This window comes from Rhinoraja longicauda, chromosome 5 (assembly GCF_053455715.1).
Source record: "Rhinoraja longicauda isolate Sanriku21f chromosome 5, sRhiLon1.1, whole genome shotgun sequence".
NCBI classification, from domain to species: Eukaryota; Metazoa; Chordata; class Chondrichthyes; order Rajiformes; family Arhynchobatidae; genus Rhinoraja; species Rhinoraja longicauda.
Genome location: NC_135957.1, coordinates 10,440,297 through 10,461,376, shown reverse-complemented (window position 1 = coordinate 10,461,376; position 21,080 = coordinate 10,440,297). Strand labels below are relative to the sequence as shown.

The window sequence follows — 21,080 nt, the reverse complement described above, 5'->3', positions numbered from 1 at the left end:
AATCGATTTGGTGCGAGGATACCATCAGATTCCGGTGCGACCGGAGGACATACAAAAAACTGCAACTATTACTCCGTTCGGGTTGTTTGAATGGTTGCGTATGCCTTTCGGTTTAAAGAACGCGGCACAGGCTTTCCAGTGACTGATGGACCGCGTGGGCCGGGGTTTACCCTTTTTGTTTATTTATTTGGACGACATCCTGGTAGCCAGCCCCTCAGTGCAGGAACACCAGGCCCATTTGCGGACCGTGTTCCAGCGGCTCCAAGACCACGGGCTCATTATCCAACCCTCCAAATGTCAATTCGGCCTGCCCGCTCTCGATTTTCTAGGGCACAGAATTACTCCTGCCGGCGCCGCCCCTTTACCCGAGAAGGTGGAGGCTATCCGGGCTTTTCCCAGGCCCACCACAGTTAAAGGGCTGCAGGAGTTCGTAGGCATGGTTAATTTCTACCATAGATTCGTTCCGGCAGCGGCGCGAGTTCTGCGCCCGCTTTTCCAATGCCTTGCAGGGAATCCGGTAGAGTTGTTGTGGTCCCCGGCCGCAGAGTCGGCTTTTACGGCAGCTAAGGCAGCCTTGGCAGACGCCACCATGTTGGTCCATCCGAGCCCCTCCGCCCCCACGGCCCTGACGGTTGACGCCTCTGACGTGGCGGTGGGTGGGGTTCTGGAGCAGCAGGTTGGTGGCCGTTGGCAGCCTTTAGCGTTTTCCAGTCGGCAACTAAATTCGGCCGAGCTGAAATATAGCGCATTTGACCGAGAGCTTCTAGCTCTCTATTTAGCTGTCCGTCATTTCAGGTATTTCCTCGAGGGCCGCCCATTTGTGGCCTTTACGGACCACAAGCCATTAACATTTGCTTTTTTGAAATTGTCTGACCCATGGTCGGCCCGCCAGCAGCGGCACCTGACTGCTATCTCCGAATTTACCACAGATGTCCGTCATATCGCAGGTAGGCTTAATGCCGTTGCTGACGCCCTGTCTAGACCTGCTTTTCCCCCTATTTCGGCGGTGGACTGCGAAGTGGATCCCCAGGAGCTCGCGGAGGCACAGCTCCTGGCGGATACCGTTTCGACGTACCAGTCCACCACTTCGGGATTGAAGTTGGCCCAGGTAGCTTGTGGGTCGGAGGGCACGAAAGTCTGGTGCGATGTTTCTCTTCCTCGTCCCAGGCCGGTAGTACCGCCCTCCCTTCAGCGCCGGGTTTTCGATGCCATTCATGGGCTGGCGCACCCGTCCATCCGCTCCACCTCTGCTTTGGTGGCAGCGAGGTTTGTCTGGCATGGCCTGCGGAAACAGGTAGCGGGGTGGGCACGTTCCTGCGTGCCCTGTCAGACCGCTAAAGTCCAGCGCCACGTCCAGCCCCCCGTACAGGATTTCGAAGTCCCGGCTTTTCGTTTTTTCCACATCCACGTGGATTTGGTCGGGCCTTTGCCTTCCTCCCGGGGCTACACCCACCTCCTCACGGTGGTGGATCGGTTCACCCGGTGGCCAGAGGCTTTCCCATTGTTTGATATTTCGTCCGCGTCTTGTGCTAGAGCTTTGGCCCTTCATTGGGTAGCTCGTTTCGGGGTCCCGGCAGTTATTACAACTGACAGAGGGCCACAGTTCACTTCGTCCCTCTGGGCCGCGCTGGCGGAACTGTACGGGTCCAAATTACAACCCACAACTGCATATCACCCCCAGGCAAATGGACTCGTAGAAAGGTTCCACCGCCAACTTAAGGCGTCCCTCAGTGCAAGGCTTGAAGGCCCGGACTGGGTAGACCAACTCCCTTGGGTTCTTTTGGGCATCCGGACTGCTCCTAAGCCAGATCTCGGTGCGTCGTCCGCAGAGCTGGTATATGGCTCGACCCTTCGAGTACCCGGAGATCTGTTTCCGGACCCTTCAGCCCTGCTCCCTACAGTCCCAGCAGCGTTAGCATCTCTCCGGGAACGGGTGGGCTCCCTGGCTCCAGTACCAACTTCACGTCATGGGTGTCCTATGGTACATGAACCGTCTTCCCTGAAGGACTGTGAGTTTGTTTTTTTGCGTAAAGATGCCCATCGCGCCCCGTTGCAGAGAGTCTATCAAGGGCCGTTCCAGGTTTTACGTAAGGGAACGGCTACTTTCACCTTAGACATGGGCGGCAAGAGTGAACTCGTCTCGGTGTCCCGGCTCAAACCTGCCCATTTGGACCCGGATCAACCAGTCCTGGTCGGTCAAACCCCTAGAAGAGGCCGACCTCCGTTAGTTCCGCCCAGTCCACAAACCCCCGTTCCGACAGTTCCTCCAGGACCCCCCGTTTCGGCAGTTCCCCTAGGACCCCCCGTTTCGGCAGTTCCTCTAGGACCCCCCGTGCCGGTAGTTCCTCCAGAACCTCTCGTGCCGGCTGTTCCACCAAGTCCGGAACCTCCGGCTCCTGTGGTTCAGGCTGTCCCTCTCCGTACTCATTATGGTCGCGAAATCCGGCTCCCTGCTAGGTTCCGCACCTCGGGTTCTGGGGGGGGTCATGTAGCGACCATAGAGAATGGTCCAGGTCGTCGAACCCTCGGATTGGCCAGCGAGGTCACGTGGGAGCGCGACCGTGGGGATTGGTCCAGGGAACGACATCGCTGATTGGCCAGCGATGTCAGGTGCGCGTTTGGCGCCCGATTTAGCGAGTTCGGCGAAGTCTTCAAGGAAGACAGTAAGTTTATATTGGTTGTCCTGTAACTTGTTGTTTTGACTTTGTATTCGTGTATTGCGGCTGCAATAAACTTCGTCTACAACTTACAAGTTTCGGACTCGCCATAACTTCCTGCTACTTTCAGAGACCAATGGGCAAATGCACCCAGTCCTGGAGACTTTTACACTTCATTGTCTTTCCTCATTCATTCTGCCAGATGTATGGGGGCAGCACAGTGGTAAACTTGCTGCCTCACAACGCCAGAGACTCGGGTTAATAATGACTGTGGGTGCTGTCTATATGGAGTTTGTACGTTCTACCTGTGACTGCCTTCGTTTTCTTCGGGTGCTCCGGTTTCCACCCGCACTCCAAAGACGTACAGGTTTGTAGGGTAGAAGAAGGGTCCCGATCCGAAACGTCACCTATCTTTTTTCTCCAGAATTGCTGCCTGACTGCTGGGTTACTCCAGCACCTTGTCTCTATATTCGGTATAAACCAGTATCTGCAATTCTTTGTTTCTACAAGTTTGGAGGTTAATCGGCTGCAATAAAATTGTAAAAATTGTCCCTAGTGTGTAGGATGTTTTTAGTGTAAGTGTGATCGCTGGTCGGCGTGGACTCGGTGGACCATAGGGTCTGTTTCCGTGCTGCCTCTCCAAAGTCTTAAGCCTGACATTTTTAGCTGTACTGAGAGCTTACAGAAGACAGTGTACAGGGTGTTTGCTGGTCGGCACAGACTCTGTGGGCCGAAAGGGGCTGTTTCCGTGCTGTATTTCCAAAGTCTAAAGCCTGAAATGTTTTAGCTATATAGAGAGCCTATAGAAGACACAAAAATGAATTACATGGCTCTTCGAAGATGTTGCTTTTGTGTGGAAGGAGCTGGAATATATTGGAATGCAAAGAATGTTAAGTTGTGTAAGATTCTGGTCAAATGGCATGTCGTCTGTTGCAGAAAGTCCTGGCCACATACTTACTTCCCTGTTTGTATTGTTGTGAGTGCTGGCAATTAGATGCTTTTGTTAGATTTCCTTGCGTGGTTCTTTACCAGGAGAGATAGTTAACATAATAGTGAACGTGTTGACAAAAGCTTCCATAAACCCAACATGTGTGATCACAATATCCCTGTTCAAGTTGAATATTTTGGGAATCGCAATACCCTTGCAGGTTCCTGAGGAAGTACAAAGATGTGTGGATGTAAACAATGTATCTGACGAGTGAAGATAGATACAAAACGCTGGAGTAACTCAGCGGGTCAGGCAGCATCTCCAGACTGGAATTTGTACGTTCTACAGATTGGAAGGGTCTCGACCTGAAACGTCACCTATTCCATTTCTCCAGAGATGCTGCCTGACCCGCTGAGTTACTCCAGCATTTTGTGTCCATCTTCGGTTTAAACCAGCACCTGCAGTTCCTTCCTACACATTTTATCTGAGGAGTGAGTTTAGTTTATAGTCACGTGTACTGGGTACAGTGTAAAGTTTTTTGTTGCATGCTATCCAGTCACTGGAAAGACAATGCAGTGTACAGATACACGATAAAGGGAATAACGTGAATCACGCTTAGTGTGAGATAATATCCAGTAAAGTCCGATCAAAAATAGTATGACGGTCTCCAATGAGGTTGATAGTGGCTCAGAACTGCTGTCTAGTTGTTGGTGGGACGGTTCAGTTGCCTGATAACAGTTGGGAAGAAACTGAAGGAGTATTAGTGGTGGTGCAGCAAAGGTTCATTCAATGATCAAAACTCAAATTGCTGAATTCAGGCAGCATCTGTGGAGGAACGGTCTCAACCCGAACCATCGCCTGTCCATTCCTTCCATAGACGCTGCCTGACCCTCTGATTTCCTCCAGCATAGAGTCTTAAAGCCATACTGTATGGAAACAGGCCCTTAGGCCCAACTTGCCCACGCCGACCAAGATGCCCCATGTACACTAGTCCTACCTGCCCACGTTTGGACTATAACCCTCTAAAGCTTTCCTATCCAAAGCCAATTAACCTACAAACCTGTACATCTTTGGAGTGTGGGTGGAATCCGACGATCTCAGAGAAAAACCATGTAGGCCACGGGGAGAACGGACAGACTCCGTACAGACAAATACCCATAGTCAGGATCGAACCCGGGTCTCTGGTGCTGTAAAGCAGTAAATCTACCGCTGCGCCATTGTGCCGCCCTCGCCGAATGTTTTACAACAGCATATTGAGCAAATAATAACCTGCAGCTGGAGAGCAGAAACATGGTCAAAAGTCCGTGCATTTCAATGGATAAAAGAAATGTCTTCTTCTTGTGTTTGAGGCAGCAGAAGTTATGTAACACCCTCCAGGCGCTGCAGCCAGTGTAATGTGCTGTTGTCGAGGGCCGTGAGGTCTACCCCTCCACCAGGGGGGCGGAGGACAGTGCAGTCGAAAATGACGTGCTGCGCTGTTTGCTGGTCTGCTCCACACATGCAGGCTGCTGATGAACACTACCCCCAATGATGCATGTTGGCATTGAACCGGCCGACCCCTGTGCGGAGCCGGTTCAGGGCGACTCACTCTTTGTGGGGCATGTCCGAGCCGGGTGGGGCTGTGGTGTTCGGTGCGACAGTGAATTGAGGAAGTCGCGATGCCTGTTCCCAGCTGGTTCTCCATGCACCTAGTATGTTGAAACCGGAGCCACAGAGGGTCGCTGCATGATGGGAGAAAGGGTGACGAGATGACAGGCGTTGAGATCCCAGTTGCTGTGAATCCTGGGCGAGGTGGTGCAAAGGATGTTTGGCATCCGATGGGGCCTTGCACACCACCAAAAGAAATGTGAGCCATAGAGTCAACTGCGTAGAAACAGGCCCTTCGGCCCAACTTGCCTATGCCGACCAACATGCCCCAATCTAGTCCCACCTGCCTGTGTTTGGTCCATATCTTATTGAATTTTCCTATCCCTGTACCTGTCTAAATTTTTTAAACATGATAGTATCTGTCTCAGCTCCAGCAGCTCATTCCGTACACCTATCACCTTTGTGTAAAAAAAAGTTGCCCCTCAGGGAGGATCGTGTTTTGTTCACACAATCCATTTCTGGGCAACTGTAGGAACACTTGGCTTCTGAAGAACTGCCTTGCTATTAATTTTCAGAAGGGACATTACTCTTTTCTTTCTTCTGAACAAATCATCTCAAAAGGAGGTGAGGATCGCCTTTCCTTTCAACAGAAATATTCTGTGGATGTTATTTAAAAATCTAAAGTTCCACTTGATTGCTCACTGATCACTGCGTTTGTAACCAAAACAGACAATAAACAACAGGATATGCTTCATTGCAAAGTTATGTGCTAAGGATTTCTGCTCATCAACATGAAGGATGTTATTTGGGGAGCTTATTGTTGAACTGGCAGTGCGCAATTCGATATCTTCTTGGTTGATTTGTGCCAGACTCGATTCTGCAGCTTTCCTTTCCCCATAGAACATAGAACAGTGGGGCCAACACTGTTCAGCAAGGCCACCAGCATAATCAAGGACCAGTCTAACCCCGGTCACTCCCTCTTCTCCCCTCTCCCATCAGGTAAGAGGTATACGCAAACCTCCAGATTCAGGGACAGTTTCTTCCTAGTTGTTATCAGGCAACTGAACAATCCTCTCACGGACTAGAGATTGGTTTCGACCTGTCACCTACCTCATTGGAGACCCTCAGACTTTCTTTAATCGGACTTTACTAGACTTTATCTTGCACTAAACGTTATTCCCTTTATCCTGCATCGGTCCACTGTGGACTGGACTGTGGACTGCTCAACATTAAACATTGTGATAGTATCTGCCTCAACTCCGGCAGCTCGTTCCGTACACCTATCACCTTTGTGTAAAAAAACGTTGCCCCTCAGGGAGGATCATGTTTTGTTCACACAATCCATTTCTGGGCAACTTTAGGAACACTTGGCTTCTGAAGAACTGCCTTGCTATTAATTTTCAGAAGGGACATTACTCTTTTCTTTCTCCTGAACAAATCATCTAAAAAGGAGGTGAGGATCGTTTAATGTCGAGCGGTCCACTCGATTATAATCATGTATAGTCTTTTTGTTGACTGGATAGCACATAATAAAAAGCTTTTCACTGTTCCTGACACATGACAATAAACTAAATTAAACTAAACTGAACAGTACAGCACAGTGTCTGTGACGAACATGAAGCCAAGCCCAAATCCTATATGCCTGCACGTAATCCATGTCACTTCATTCCCTGCATATCCATATCCAAAAGTCTCCTAAATGCCACGATTGTATCTGCCCTCACCACCCAACGTGTAAAAAACTTTCCACGCAAATCTGCTTTAAACTTTGTCCCTTTCAGCTTAAAACTGTGCACTATAGTATTTGACTTTTTTTTTCCATCCTAGGGAAAAGGTTCTGACTCTCTCCCCTATCTTAGCCTCTCATCATTTAATGCTCTTCTATCAGATCTCCTTGATCTGCAACATCTGGCACTCCAGAGAAAACAATCCAAGTCTGTCCAACCTCTGCATGTAGTTGATATCCTTAATCCAGGCATCATCCTGGTAAACTTCCTCTGCACTCTTTCCAAAGCCGCCACATTCTTCCTGTAATGGGGCAAACAGAACTATGCACAAGGCTCCAAATGCTGCCCAACCCATGTCCTGTAAAGCTGCATCATGACTTTCTGACACTTATATTCAATGCCCCGACCAATGACGTCAAGCTGGGGCCGAAGGGCCTTTATTGTTTAGATATATGCCATCTAAACAATTACCAGGGCAGTGATTTGCAGAAACCCCCAACAGGTTTGGGTGGCACGGTGGCACAGCAGTAAAGTTGCTGCCTCACAGTGCCGGAGACCCAGGTTCAATCCTGACTACGGTGCTGTGTGTACAGAGTTCATGGCCAAGCCAGATGGGCAGGCCATGTCGTCAGAATGCCCGAGAGTCGACTGCCAAAACAGCTTCTGTATGGAGAACTGTGTCAGGGCAAAGTGTCCCTCAAAGACTTGGACATCAACCTCAGCACTTGGGAGTCTCTTGCTCTGGACCGTCCAATCTGGCGTAGCAAGCTCACCACAGGAGCCCGTGCAGCAGAGAACAGACGCACTGCAGAGGCCCAGAGGAAACGCACCGCGCGCAAGGCCCAGGCTACCTCCAATTCCACTGCAGCAGCCATCCACTTGTGTCCTACGTGTGGGCGTGACTTCCGGGCCCGGATTGGCCTCACCAGTCACTTCCGGACCCACAGTCACCAATCCTCCAACTGAAGGTGAAGTCATGGTCATCTTCGAACCCGAAGGACGAACAACAACAACAGAGTTTGTACGTTGTCCCCGTGACCTGCATGGGTTTTCTCTGGGAGCTACGGTTTCCTCCCACACTCCAAAAACATACAGTATAGGTTTGTAGGTTGCTCAGTAAAAATGATAAATCATCATAGTGTGTGTAGGATCGTGTTAGTGTGTGGGGATCACTGGTCACTGCGGACTCGGTGGGCCGAAGGGCCTGTTTCCATGCTGTATTTCAAAACTAAACTAAACATTTATTTAATCTCTCTTAGTTACTAGTTCAATTTTTTTGTTGTGAACTTAACTATAAGTTTTTTATTTCTTTTCATGCCATCCAACTTTTATACGATGCTGATGTGATCTTGATTTGAACTCTTTTCGTATTCAGTTTAGTTTCATTTAGTTTAGTGATACAGCATGGATGCAGGTCCTTCAGCCCACTGAGTCCACGCCGACCAATGATCACACGAGTTCCATGTTATCTCACTTCCTTATCAACTCCCTTCTCACTAGGCACAATTTACAAAGGGTCAATGAACCTACGAACCCACACGTCCTTGGATGTGGGAGGAAACCAGAGCACCCGGAGAAAACCCACATGGTCACCAGAGAAACATTCAAACTCCGTACAGACAGCACCCGAATGATGTCAGCACAAGGCAGCACTTGCTTAAAATGCATAGCATCGTAGAGTTATACTGCACCGAAAAAGGCCCTTCGGCCCCAGCTTTGGGCGGCACAGTGGCACAGCAATAGAGTTGCTGCCTCACAGACCTGGCTTGGATCCTGACTATGGGTGCTGTCTGTATGGAGCGTACTTTCTCTCTGTGACTGCATGGGTTTTCTCCGGTTGCTCCGGTTTCCTCCAACATCCCAAGGCCATGTGGGATTGCAGGTTGAACAAACAGACTGTCTGAAGATGTTGTCCTGACCCGAAACGTCACCCACCATTTTTCTCCAGGGACACTGCCTGACCCGCTGAGTTACTCCAGCACATAGTGTCTAGCTTTCCTCGATCACTTCCTCCACTGGTTCATTCCACATACCCACCACCCTTCTGTTCGGAAAAAGTTGCTCCTCGGGTCCTTTTTAAATCTTTCCCTGCTCACCTAAAACTGGTGCCCCTTAGTTTTAGGCTCGCCTGCCCTGCTATATGCACTGTGACCATCCATTTGCCCCGACATAACCTCTCCATTGTACTGCCATGAACTTATCTGTTCTGAAATACTTATCCTCAAATCAACAGCTACTTACCTCTATTGATTTGGTTTTGGAAACTGTTCAAAGGGCTTCTTTCCCAGACACATTTAAAAAAATGCAAAACAAAGATTGAATACATTTCAAACCTATGCCCATTGCATCTCTCGGCAGCTTGTGACTAAATTTATATGTTATTTGAATTGTGCTTCCCATATCTGTGATCCTTTTCACAATTTGCGGCAACATCAGACTCTCCTCGTATAGAAACGAGGAGCTACAGATGCTGGTTTACACAAAAAGGACACAATATGCAGGAGTCTCTCAGCGGATCAGGCAGCATTTCTAGAGAACATGGATAAGTTGACGTTTCCGATCGGGACCCTTCTCCAGACTCTCCTGGTCTTCTTTGCTTTAGACTTTAGACATACAGTGCAGAAACAGGCCCTTCAGCCCACCGAGTCCGCGCCGACCAGCGATCACCCCGTCCACTGGCACTATCCTACACACGAGGGTCAATTTACAATTTTACACAAGCCAATTAACCTGCAAACCTGCACATCTTTGGAGTGTGGGAGGAAACCGGAGCACCCGGCGAAAATCCACGTGGTCACAGGGAGAACGAGCAAACCCCGAACAGACAGCAACCGTAGTCAGGATCGAACATGGGTCTCTTGCGTTGTAAGTAAGCAACTCTGCTGCACCACTGTGCCACCCTTAATCCATAAACTCTCTAATCCATAGACCTCTTTTTTTTAAACACCTTCAAGACTTCAGGCTGGTCAGAAGGCGTTACCAACATCTGAACGTGGATGAACAGCAGTCTTTCACATTAAATGTGGGGAAGACCAAAGGCTTTGTCCCACAAGTTCCATTGCATAGTGCCCTTCTAGCTCCACCCACTGTCTGAGCCTCAACTCGGCAATTCAAAATCTCCAATGTCTTAGTAGATCCTGAGTCAAACATCCAACCTCTGATGAATAAGACATCTAAGACTTATCTAAGGATATTTTAGCTTGGTTTATTTTGGAGAACAGTGTGAAACAGGCCCCATGGCCCACCGAATTCACGCCGACCGACCAGCGATCACCCAGTACACTAACACCACCCGACACCCAAGGAATAATTTCCAATTATACCAACCCAATTAACCTACAAACCTGTACGTCTTTGGGGAGTGGGAGGAAACCAGACATCACGGAGAAAAGCCACGCAGGTCAGGGGGAGAACGTACAAACTCCGTGCAGACAGCATTCAAGGTCAGGCTCGATCCTGGGTTCCTGGCGCTGTGAGGCAGCAACTCTAACATTGCGCCACCATGCCGCCCTGAGACATCTAAGACATATCTAAGACATCCTTCTGTACCATCAGCAATCTCTGCCTAGATCAGCTTATTGAGACCCAGTGGAGGTTTAATTAAAACTGGGAACCAGTTCCTTCCTTGGTTTTTGGTACATTGGCCTTCATCAATCAGAGTATTGAGTATCGAGGTTGGGATGGAAAGACACAAAGTGCTGGAGTAACTCAGCGGGTCAGGCAGCATTCCTGGAGAACATGGATAGGTGATGTTTTAGGTCGGGGAGGGCAGATGGTTGGACAAAAGCCAGAGATAAACAGAGAAAAATTATGAGGATAAAGATAGAAGAGGCGTGAATTATGAAGCCAGAGGAAGGAAAGAATAAGGTGGAGGGGAGGGGAGAAATGGGTGCAAATCCAGGTGGGACCCAGGGAAGAGAAGGGGGTGTTTCAAATCGGGACCCTTCTTCAAACAGTTCCTTGTACCCACATTTTACAACATATCAACCTGCATTGTATGGTTTTTTGTTTGTTGCTGTGCTGTTATCAATTTCCTTGTTTCTGCATAGAAGTTAGGATGTTACAGTTGTACAACACATTGGTTAGGCTGTATTTGGAGTATTGCATTCAGTGGCGGCCACCTTGCACTTTGAATGATGCTATTGAGTGCAGAGAAGATTTATGTGGATGTTGCAGGACTTGTAGGCCTGAGGTATAGGGAGATGTTGGGCAGGCTGGGAGTTTATTTCTTGGAGCGCAGGAGGATGAGGGGTAATCTTATAGAGGTGTATAAGGTCATGAGCGGAATGGATAGGGTGAATGCACAGTCTTTTATCGAGAGTAGGGGAATCAAGAGCCAGAGGACATAGGTTTAAGGTGAAGGTGAGAAATTTAATAGGAAACTGAGGGGCAACTTTTTCACTCAAAGGGTGGTAAGTATATGGAAAGAGCTGCCAAAGGAGATAATTGAGCCAGGTACTATAACAACGTTTAAAAGATTTGGACTAATACATGGAGAGGAAAGGTTTTGAGGGATATGGGCCAAACACGGGCAGGTGGAACTAGCCCAAATGTGGCATCTTGGTCGGCATGGAGAAGTGAGGCTGAAGGGCCTGTTTCTGCGCTGTATGACTATAATACTAAATGGTGAAAATTAGAGGAGCACAAGACACAGTCCATAGTTGTAGCAGAGAAAAAGAGAAGGGACAGGCAAAACTGAGGGATTTATAAACAAGACTAAAGATTTCCCAATCAAACATTGTCTCAGACAAATATGACAGCTAGGTTGCTTTGTTGTTTATAAAAGGTTAAGGCTAATGGCTTCCAACTACTGCATTAGTACAAACTCCTGAGGCCGGCCTTTTATTCTTCTTGATAATAATTAAGCATATTGGCATTGATAATTTAACCCAGGTGGAGATTCCACCAGTTTCATAAAAAAGGTGAATATTCATCTTGCAATGCCTCAGTGTGAGACAACATGAACTATCCTGTCAGCTATATCCCCCTAGGAGCAGTTTAAAACTAAATGAACCAGGAGGACACGGCGGCGCAGCGGTAGAGTTGCTGCCTCACAGCGCCAGAGAACCCAGTTCAATCCTGACTACGGGTGCTGTCTGTACAGAGTTTATACGTTCTCACTGTGACTGCGTGGATTTTCTCTTGGTGCTCCTGTTTCCTCCCACACCCCAATGACAGACAGGTTTGTTGGTTAATTGGATTCAGTTTAAAAAATGTAAATGATCACTAGTGTGTGAGATAGTGCTACTGTACTGGGATCGCTGGTCGGCACAGACTCGGTGGGCCACAGGGCCTGTTCCCGCACTGTATCTTTAAACAAACCTGAACTAAAATAAATCACTTTCTTCTTGCAATGACAAGGAACGGCAGAAGCTGGTTTATACCAAAGATAGACACAAAATGCTGGAGTAACTCAATGGGTCAGGCAGCATCTCTGGAGAACATGAATTAGCGATGTTTCCAATCAGGACCCTTCTTCAGAAGCATGCTGACTGACCCGCTGAGTTACTCAAACATTTCTGTCTATTTCTGGCATTTATCTAAAGAAGGTTACCGACCAGAAATATCGCCTATCCATGTTCTTCAGGGATACTGACTGACCTGCTGAGTTATTCCTTGGTATTCTCATTCTTTAGTGCAACCAAGTTGACCTCATATTTTAGTGGACTGCCCTCCCTCCCCTCAGCTGCCATAACTAGATCCCTCACCAATGCATCTTATGTGTCCCATTGTTCTGCTCTCACTCCCCACAGACAGAACTAAGATAGAGTACCCCTGGCCTCTCCTTTCACCCCACATTCAACACATCATCCTCCGACATTTCCGTCACCTGCAATGTGATCCCACCACTAGCCACATCTTCCCATCTCCTCCCATTTTCCACCTTACTCAGCGACCGTTCCCTCTGCAACTCCGTGGTTAACTCATCCATTCCCACCCAAACTACCCCCTCCCCAGGTACCTTCCCCTGCAACTACAGGAGATGCAACTCCTGTCCCTATACCTTCTCCCTCGACCCTGCCCAAGGACCATGCTGTTATCAGGCAACTGATCCATCCTATCACCAACTAGAGAGCGGTTCTGACCTCCCATCTACCTCATTGTAGACCTTTGAACTATCTTTAATCGAACTTTACTGGACTTTATCTTGCTCGAAACGTTATTCCTTTTATCCTGTATCTGTACAGCACAGAAATAGGCCCTTTGGCCCACCAAGTCCACGCTGTCAGCGATCCCCCCCCCCCCGTACACTAGCACTATCCTACACACTCGGAGCAATTTACAATTTTACAAAGCCAATTAACCTACAAACTTGTACATCTTTGGATTGCGGGAGGAAACCCACAAGGGAGGAGCACAAGTAGAAAACCCACACAGTAACAAGGAGAACATCCAAACTCCATGCAGACAGCACCCATAGACAGGATCAAACCCGGGTCTGACTCTAAAGCAGCAACTCTACTGCTGCGCCACTTTGCCTAACCTTAATGCTGTTGCAAGTATAGCTTTAATTGTTCCATTTGGGTACATATAACACACTTGACTTCCTCTTTTGACATTGATGTGCACAGCAACAAGAGTGGTTAGTGTCTAAAAATCACAATGTTAAACAGGTCAGTATTTTCACGATCATTAGGACAGATAAGGCACTTAAAAGCTTTTGATCAGTTTACATATTCAGCAGTGAAAGTTATCTGTCATTGCAGATTTAGTTTGCCCTGCTGTGGCAGTGGAGAAATTCCAACCTGTCGTCAATTATTGGAGTTGTTGAGAATTTCTTTGGAAAGGTTGTTGAATGTGCTCATATTGTGATTGTGACTAAAGATCCTTTATTGTTGAAGTATTGACTGTACTCGGGTCAGGCACCACACTTTGCAGACTGATAAGATGGTGCCACAGCAATGATAAAGGTTGACTGCAGTCACCCATGCTGCTCGCAAGCAGACATTGGGGAAGGTGGGGGGGGGATCTGTTCGATAATGGCATGTCACCAGCTCCGCTCAAACCTCTGCTCCCTGTGGTGTGAACTCGTTTCATTGCATGGGTTCAAAGGCAGGGGGTTGCTCTGACTATCTTTGAGGGGTGATCAAGATCAAAGTAAAGAAGACCATGTAGTAAAATGTGCTATTCAGAGATTAAAAAACCTTTAAGGCAGCGCTTTGAGGACTGTTAGCTAGTTGAGTTGCTGCGTTTAGTTTAGAGGTACGTCCTCTTTGTCACCACGTGGGTCAAGTTTCCTCCCGCACTCCAAAGACATGCAAGTTTGTAGGTTATTGGCTTCGGTAAAATTGTAAACTGCATGTCGGGTAGAATTAATGTACGAGTGAAACTGTGCCACCCCAATTTTTAATTTATTGCTTTGAAAAACGAAACATTGAAAATATAGGTCATTATTTCATCGGGGTAGTTTCCTTTAACCAATGGAAATTTTTATTAAAAAGACGAGCTGAGAATGAGGGAATGCATTTTAACTGAAAATCATTCAAACACATTTGAATATCTGCCAAAATCACAATATAGTTGCCAAGTCTTTTATCGCCTGCTCCCGAAGGAATATTATCTTTAAACATACAATATGTTGTTGCAATCACCCCTTTTTATCGCACTGGTTTGTGAAATAAGCACCAATACTGGCAGCAGGGCAATTCTGAGGCACAGCTGGGGAATGCAGTCAATGATCTAGCTAGCTTCTCTTTGTATCCATAGTTGGTAATGTTGGTCTAAAAACGTTATTGAGCCCTTGTAATCAGTTTGTGGAAGGAAAAAACTCATTGGCCCTAGCACTGTGTAAATCCCAAGCAACTTTTTTTTAGTTTAGTGTAGAGATACAGCATGGAAACAGCTCTTCAGCCAACCGAGTCCGGGCCATGACCAGTGATCCCCGCACACTAACATTTTCCGACACGAGGTGACAATTTACAATTTTACCAAAGCCAATTAACCTGCGAACCTGTCCGTCTTTGCAGTGTGGGAGGAGACCTGAGCATCCAGAGAAAACCCACTCAGTCACAGGGAGAATGGACAAGCTCCGTACAGACAGCGCTGGTAGACACCACCCGGAGTTTGTACGTTCCCCTGGGACTACGTAGGTCTTCTCTGGGTGCTCCAGTTTCCTCCCACACTCTAAAAACGTACTGGTTCGTCGGTTAATTGGCTCAGGTAAAATTGTAAATTGCCCCTAATATGTAGGATAGTGTAAGTGTACAGGGTGATCGCCCGTCGGCGCGGACCCAGTGGGCCGAAGGGCCTGTTTCCACGCTGTATCTCTAAAGTCTAAAAGCCTGGCATCATGTTCGGCACAAGCATTGTGGGCCGAAGTGCCTGTTCCTGTGCTGTACTGTTTTCTATGCTCTAAGACCAAATCTTATCTGCCTGCACTAAATCTTGGCATAATGGCACCGTATCCCTCCATTCCACGCATATCCATATGCCTATCAAAAAGTCTCTTAAATGCCAATGGAGATTCTTAGTATTATTCTTTTCTTTTCTTGAGCAGATCTGCAGATTTGAGAGACAGTCAACAAAAGGGCCCTGTCTGCAGGATTTATTTGTAAATCAGCCGATGGTCTACTTTTCGCCCCAAAGCAAGTCGCCAGCTCCGGCGCTGGAGAAGTTCCTGCAGTTGTGTGGAGGAAAGGTGTGCACGACGCTCCGCAAAGCTGGAACTTGTATCGGACAGTACAAGGGAAGGAGGGAGCCAACACTTGTCTGAAAACTGGATTCTGGGTAAGTGTCTAGCCTCTCTGGTAATCCCGCAATGCGCTATCAATCAGTGATTGAAGACGTGCTTGGAAAGAGTGATCCTCTTTGTAAAATTTCTCTTGTTCTTATGCATAGGTTTGTAGTGACGGTCCAGCACGTTGAGAGTAGTTTCTTTAATAATCATTCTCCAGGTTGTACTTTCTTCCCAGCTGTTGTCAGGCAACTGAACCATCCCCACCAACAACTTGAGTGCAGTCCTGAGCTACCATCTACCTCATTGGAGACCCTCAGAATATTTTTAATCAGACCTTACTGGACTTTATTTTATTTCATTTAGTTTAGAGATACACCGCGGTAACAGGCCCTTCGGCCCACTGAGTCTGTGCCAACCAGCAATCACCCCATACACTTGCACTATCCTACACACACTCGGGACAATTTACAATCTTTATCAAACCAAATTAACCTACAGACCTGCATGTCTTTGGAGTGTGGGAGGACACGTGGAGAAGACCGGTGCGGTCACATGGAGAATGTACAAACTCCGTACAGACAGCACCTGTAGTCAGGATCGAACCCGAGCAAATCTGCCGCTGCACACTGTGGATGGCTCGATTGCAATCATGTATTGTCTTTCCGCTGACTGGTTAGCACGCAAAAAAGTTTTCACTCTACCTCAGTACAAGTAACAATAAACTAAACTTAACTCATCTGTGGAAATCCTGCAATGTGTTGTTGATCGGTAATAGATGGAAATAGGTGGTTGGGAAGAATAGGCCTCTTTGTAAAACATTTCCTGTGTTTCTGCACAGGTTAGCAATGATGGTCCAGCACATTGAGACTAGTTTTTTAAATATTTATTCTCCCAGTTGCACTTACTCAGTGTGTCGAGTTGCCCTGAAAGTACGGTGACTTGTTTTTTTCCCTTAAACCAGCGAAGTGGCAGTGATGATCATGCCCTTGAGCAATGAAAGACACAAAGTTCTGCAGTAACTGGTGGTAGAGTTGCTGCTGCACAGACCCGGGTTCGATCCTGAATCTGGGTGCTGTACAGTACGTTCTCCCCGTGACCATGTGAGTTTCTCCTGGGTGTTCTGGTTTCCTCCCACGCTCCAAAGACGTACAGGTTTGTCGGTTAATTGTCTTCGGTAAAAAAATATTGTAAATTGTCCCTAGTGTGTAGGATCGTACTAGCGGTCAGCACAGACTCGGTGGGCTGAAGGGCCTGTATCCATGATGTATCTCTAAACCAAACTAAACTAAGCTCAGCAGACAGACAGCATCTCTGGAGAACATGGATAGCAGACATTTCAGGTTGGGACCCTACTTCAGACTGCGATGATGCAGGGATAGGCAAACCATGGCAGGTCACAGGAAGAGTGGAGGGGCAGGACAAAGCGTGGCAGGTCATAGGTGAACACTGGCAGTGGGCGGGAGGGGGGGTTGATAGGCAGATGATTGGACAAAGGCCAGAGATGAACACGCACAAGGTGTGAGACAAAAGGATTCAAGAGTTACGAATTGTGAACTTAGAGGATTGACGAGCTGCGGATTGTTTAGGAATGTCGGTGGAGGGGCGGGGGAGGACTGATGGTTGCAAGGGAGAGGGGGGAGGGTTGACGTTTTGAGTTGGGACCCTTTTTGAGACATTGTGCGGGGGAGGGGTGAGGGGAGGGGGTGGGGAATGTGAAAGAGAGGAGTGGCAGGACAAAGCCTGGCAGGTTATAGATTGATACAGGTGAGTGGAGAGGGGGGATAAATGTAGACTATGTGTGGTACAGGTCCAGTAGATACTTTGGATACAGACATGAACAGTGCTGTTATCATATTAATGCAAGGATTTGAATGCAGTTTAGTGTGACTTTTTTTGTGTATCCAGTGATTATGTGCAGCCGTTAAAATATAGCCTGCTGAAAACTAACTCCCTTGCTAAACCACATATCTTAAGTCTTTCAACATAGCTACTTTGCTCTGGTCTTATCTAATGTGCCTCTGGATTTGGTGTAGAAAATGTGCTCACCCTGCCAAACAGGTACATGGACATTTTTCTAAAATCGGATAAGATGAATATTAGTGACAGACTCGTGACGCTATTTTGACTGTGAAGCCCCAAACAATTTCTCCCACCAGCGAGAGCACTCACAAATACGGGAACCACAGATGTTCAATCTATGCAAGTTGGATACTAGTTGCACTGCGGGAGGCCATTCATATTGACAAGCCATTGAAGTTGACAAGTCATTAAAATTGACAAGAATTAAAAATGACAAGAAATTGTTTCTATCTGCACTCAACTATATTAAACAACGTAACAAACAGTGTTTCGCACTTTTAGCTTGCAGCAACGAAAATACATTTTTAGCTGTTAAAAAGAACTTTGTACACTCAGCAAGTCAGGCAGGTGAGTGACTTCCATGCCGATCAGCGGGTCGAATTTGCTCCATATGGCTGGGGCTCTGGAAATCCAGCCCGGCCGGAACCGGCATATCCGTTCCCATTGCCGACTTCCGAGGCCGACTTTGCGGGCCGGTATCTCGGCCCCCCCAAGGCCGTGACCTCTGTGGGCAAGGCGGGTAGTCCGACAAGGCTCTGAAACCAAGGGTGTCGGAAAATCGGTGGTGGACCTGTAGTACGATCTGCCATTGTGAGGACCATAGTCTCAGTAATTTATCATTTACGGTGATAAATGTTCCACGGTAGAACATTGGGGAGGGGGAGTAGGGACTGTGGATGCGACGCTCAAACAAGGGACGGGATATCAACCTAGGGACCCACATGATTGTCAAGGGTGCCTGGTATAAGGATCGTTTGTGAACACGACCGATATTACACCAATGAATGTATAAACGCTGAGAATGTCACCAAATTATTTGCACTGTTCTTGTTTCATATATATTTTTAATAATAATAATAATAATAATGCATTACATTTGTATAGCGCTTTTCTAAACACTCAAAGACGCTTTACAGGGTTTACTAAAACATAGAGATAAATAAATAAATAAGTAAACGAACAGAAAAGGAAAAATAAGGTGAGGTGACGGTCAGTGGTTGAAGGCAGTGCTGAACAGGTGAGACTTCAGTGATGTTTTGAATGTGGTGAGTGAGGAGGAGTCTCTGATGGTCTGAGGTAGTGAGCTCCAGAGGGTGGGAGCAGCGATGGAGAAAGCCCTGTCCCCCCAGGATCTGAGTTTGGTCCGGATGGGGGGGGACAGGAGGTTAGCAGCAGCAGAGCGGAGGGTACGGGTAGGAGTGTGTCTGTGGAGGAGGTCAGTCAGGTAGGATGGGGCCAGGTTATGTAGGGCTTTGTAGGTCATGAGGAGGAGTTTATACTGGATTCTCTGGGGGATGGGGAGCCAGTGGAGCTTGTAAAGGACAGGGGTGATATGGTCACGGGTCGGGGAGTGGGTGAGTAGACGGGCAGCGGAGTTCTGGATGTATTGGAGTTTATTGATGATTTATTGATGATTTTTGAGGGTGAACCATGTTCTGAATAAAGCATATTTTGGGGAGAAAAGAAGTGTTGGCAACTGGCAACTGTTGGGCGGCACGGTGGTGCTGCGGTAGAGATGCTGCCTCAAAACACCAGAGACCCTGGTTCAATACTGACCACGGGTGCTGTCTGTACGGAGTTTGTACGTTCTCCCCGTGACTGCGCTTTTCTCCGGGTGCTCCGGTTTCCTCCCACACTCCAGCTTTGTAGGTTAATTGGTTTCTGTAAAAATTGTAAATTGTCCCTCGTGTGTAGAAGGATAGTGCTGGTGTACAGTGTGATCACTGGTCAGCATGGACTCGGAGGGCCGAAGAGCCTGTTTCCGCGCTGTATCTCTAAAGTCTAAACTCCACTTATGGAGAAGTCCTAGAAACTTCCCATCATGCCCTAATCTAGTTGGGATGTGTGCTTACGTTGATAAATGAAGTACAGTAACGACAAAATGCACACTCACAAGTATGTTTTATTTTTGACCATTTTCATTGCCGCGCTTTTAACTTTCATTACCACTTCTTTTAACATGACCTTTTCTTCGACCTGTTTTGATGACAGGCCATTGACCTAACATACAGTATCTCTCTCCAGGGATTCTGCTGAATTGCTGAGTATTTCCAGCATTTGCTGTGCTGTTTCCCATTTCCTCATACTTTTGCATTCCTCATTTATTCTTGGTTGTACATCTCTTCCTGCCTTTAGTTTAGTTTAGTTTAAGGTCACGTGCACCGAGGTACAGTGAGAAGCTTTTTTGTTGCATGTTATCCTGTCAGCGGAAAGACTATACATGATTATAATCAAGCCGTCGACAGTGTACAGATGCAGCATAGAGGGAATAACGTTCGGGCAAGGTAAAGTCCAATTAAAGAGAGTCCGAGGGTCTCCAATGAGGTAGATAGTAGCTCAGGACTGCTCTTTTGTTGGAAATAGGATGGTTCAGGTGCCTGATAACAGCTGGGAAGAAACTGTCCCTAAATCTGGGCGTTTTCACACTTCGGTACCTCTTGCCTGATGGGAGAGGGGAGACGAGGTGAAGAGAAGAGATTATGCTGGTGGTCTTGCCGAGCAGCGTGTGATGTAGATGGAGTAAATGGAAGGGAGGTTGGTTTGTGTGCTGGGTCTGGGCTGTGTCCACAGTACAGAGTAATGCACAATACAGTTTGTACAGAAGCTGGCAAGCGGCAGTCGGCAGTCATGACTTAGCGAGTGGAGGGGAGCCCGAGGTCCGGGTCTCCAGCGTGAGAGGAAGACTGGGGCCATGGCCGGGGAAAGGAGAGTCACATGCCAACCCTCCAATCCATCCACCAAACCTGCACGTCTTTGGGATGTGGGAGGAAACCGGAGCACCCAGAGAAAACACGCACAGTCACAGGGAGAACATGCAAACTCCGTACAGACAGCAGCCGTCGTCAGGATCGAACCCGGGTCCTCAGCCTCCCATACTGTAAAGAAAAAAAGTCCCAGCCTAGCCAACCGCTGCCAAAAACTCAAGCCCAGGCAATATCCTGGTGAATCTCTTCTGCACCCTTTCCAACTTAACGATGTCGTTAATTGGAGTTATGCTGCGTAGTCAAGGGGAAGAACACACAGGGAAATTGGCTGGGGTATAACCGAGAATAGTTGAAGAAAATAATAGGGCTAAAGGGAGGAAGCGGTCAGAAGGCTGGAATGTGGGAGGTAACCAGGCAGCTGTGGAATATGAAAAAAAATTATGCTGGAAAGAATGTTAGTGAGCAGTTGTTTCAACCCCCCGTCCCCCCTTCACTCCATAATCATCCAATACCATCTATTGTGTGCTGTTCCCAAGTATTTTTATTGATTTTTAGATATTCGCTGTCTCTTTCCGCAGCGTTCCTCTTTGGGGATCGATGCATGTCTCTCTGTATCACAGCGGCGCAGCGGTAAAGTTGCTGCCTTGCAGCGCCAGTGACCCCGGTTCAATTCTGATTACGGGTGCTGTCTGTATGGAGTTTGTACATTCTCCCTGTAAC

At 47.6% G+C, this 21,080-nt stretch overlaps 1 protein-coding gene across 1 annotated transcript in view; it reads left to right on the top strand.

The window, feature by feature from the left end:
* LOC144593840 (microcephalin-like) overlaps positions 1-15,745 on the top strand; it is a 145,655-nt gene extending 129,910 nt beyond the window's left edge. The window contains 3 exon segments of the mRNA XM_078399957.1: positions 15,397-15,590; positions 15,592-15,626; positions 15,738-15,745. Coding sequence (XP_078256083.1) covers positions 15,397-15,590; positions 15,592-15,626; positions 15,738-15,745 — 237 coding nt within the window.
* The last annotated feature ends 5,335 nt before the right edge of the window (positions 15,746-21,080 follow it).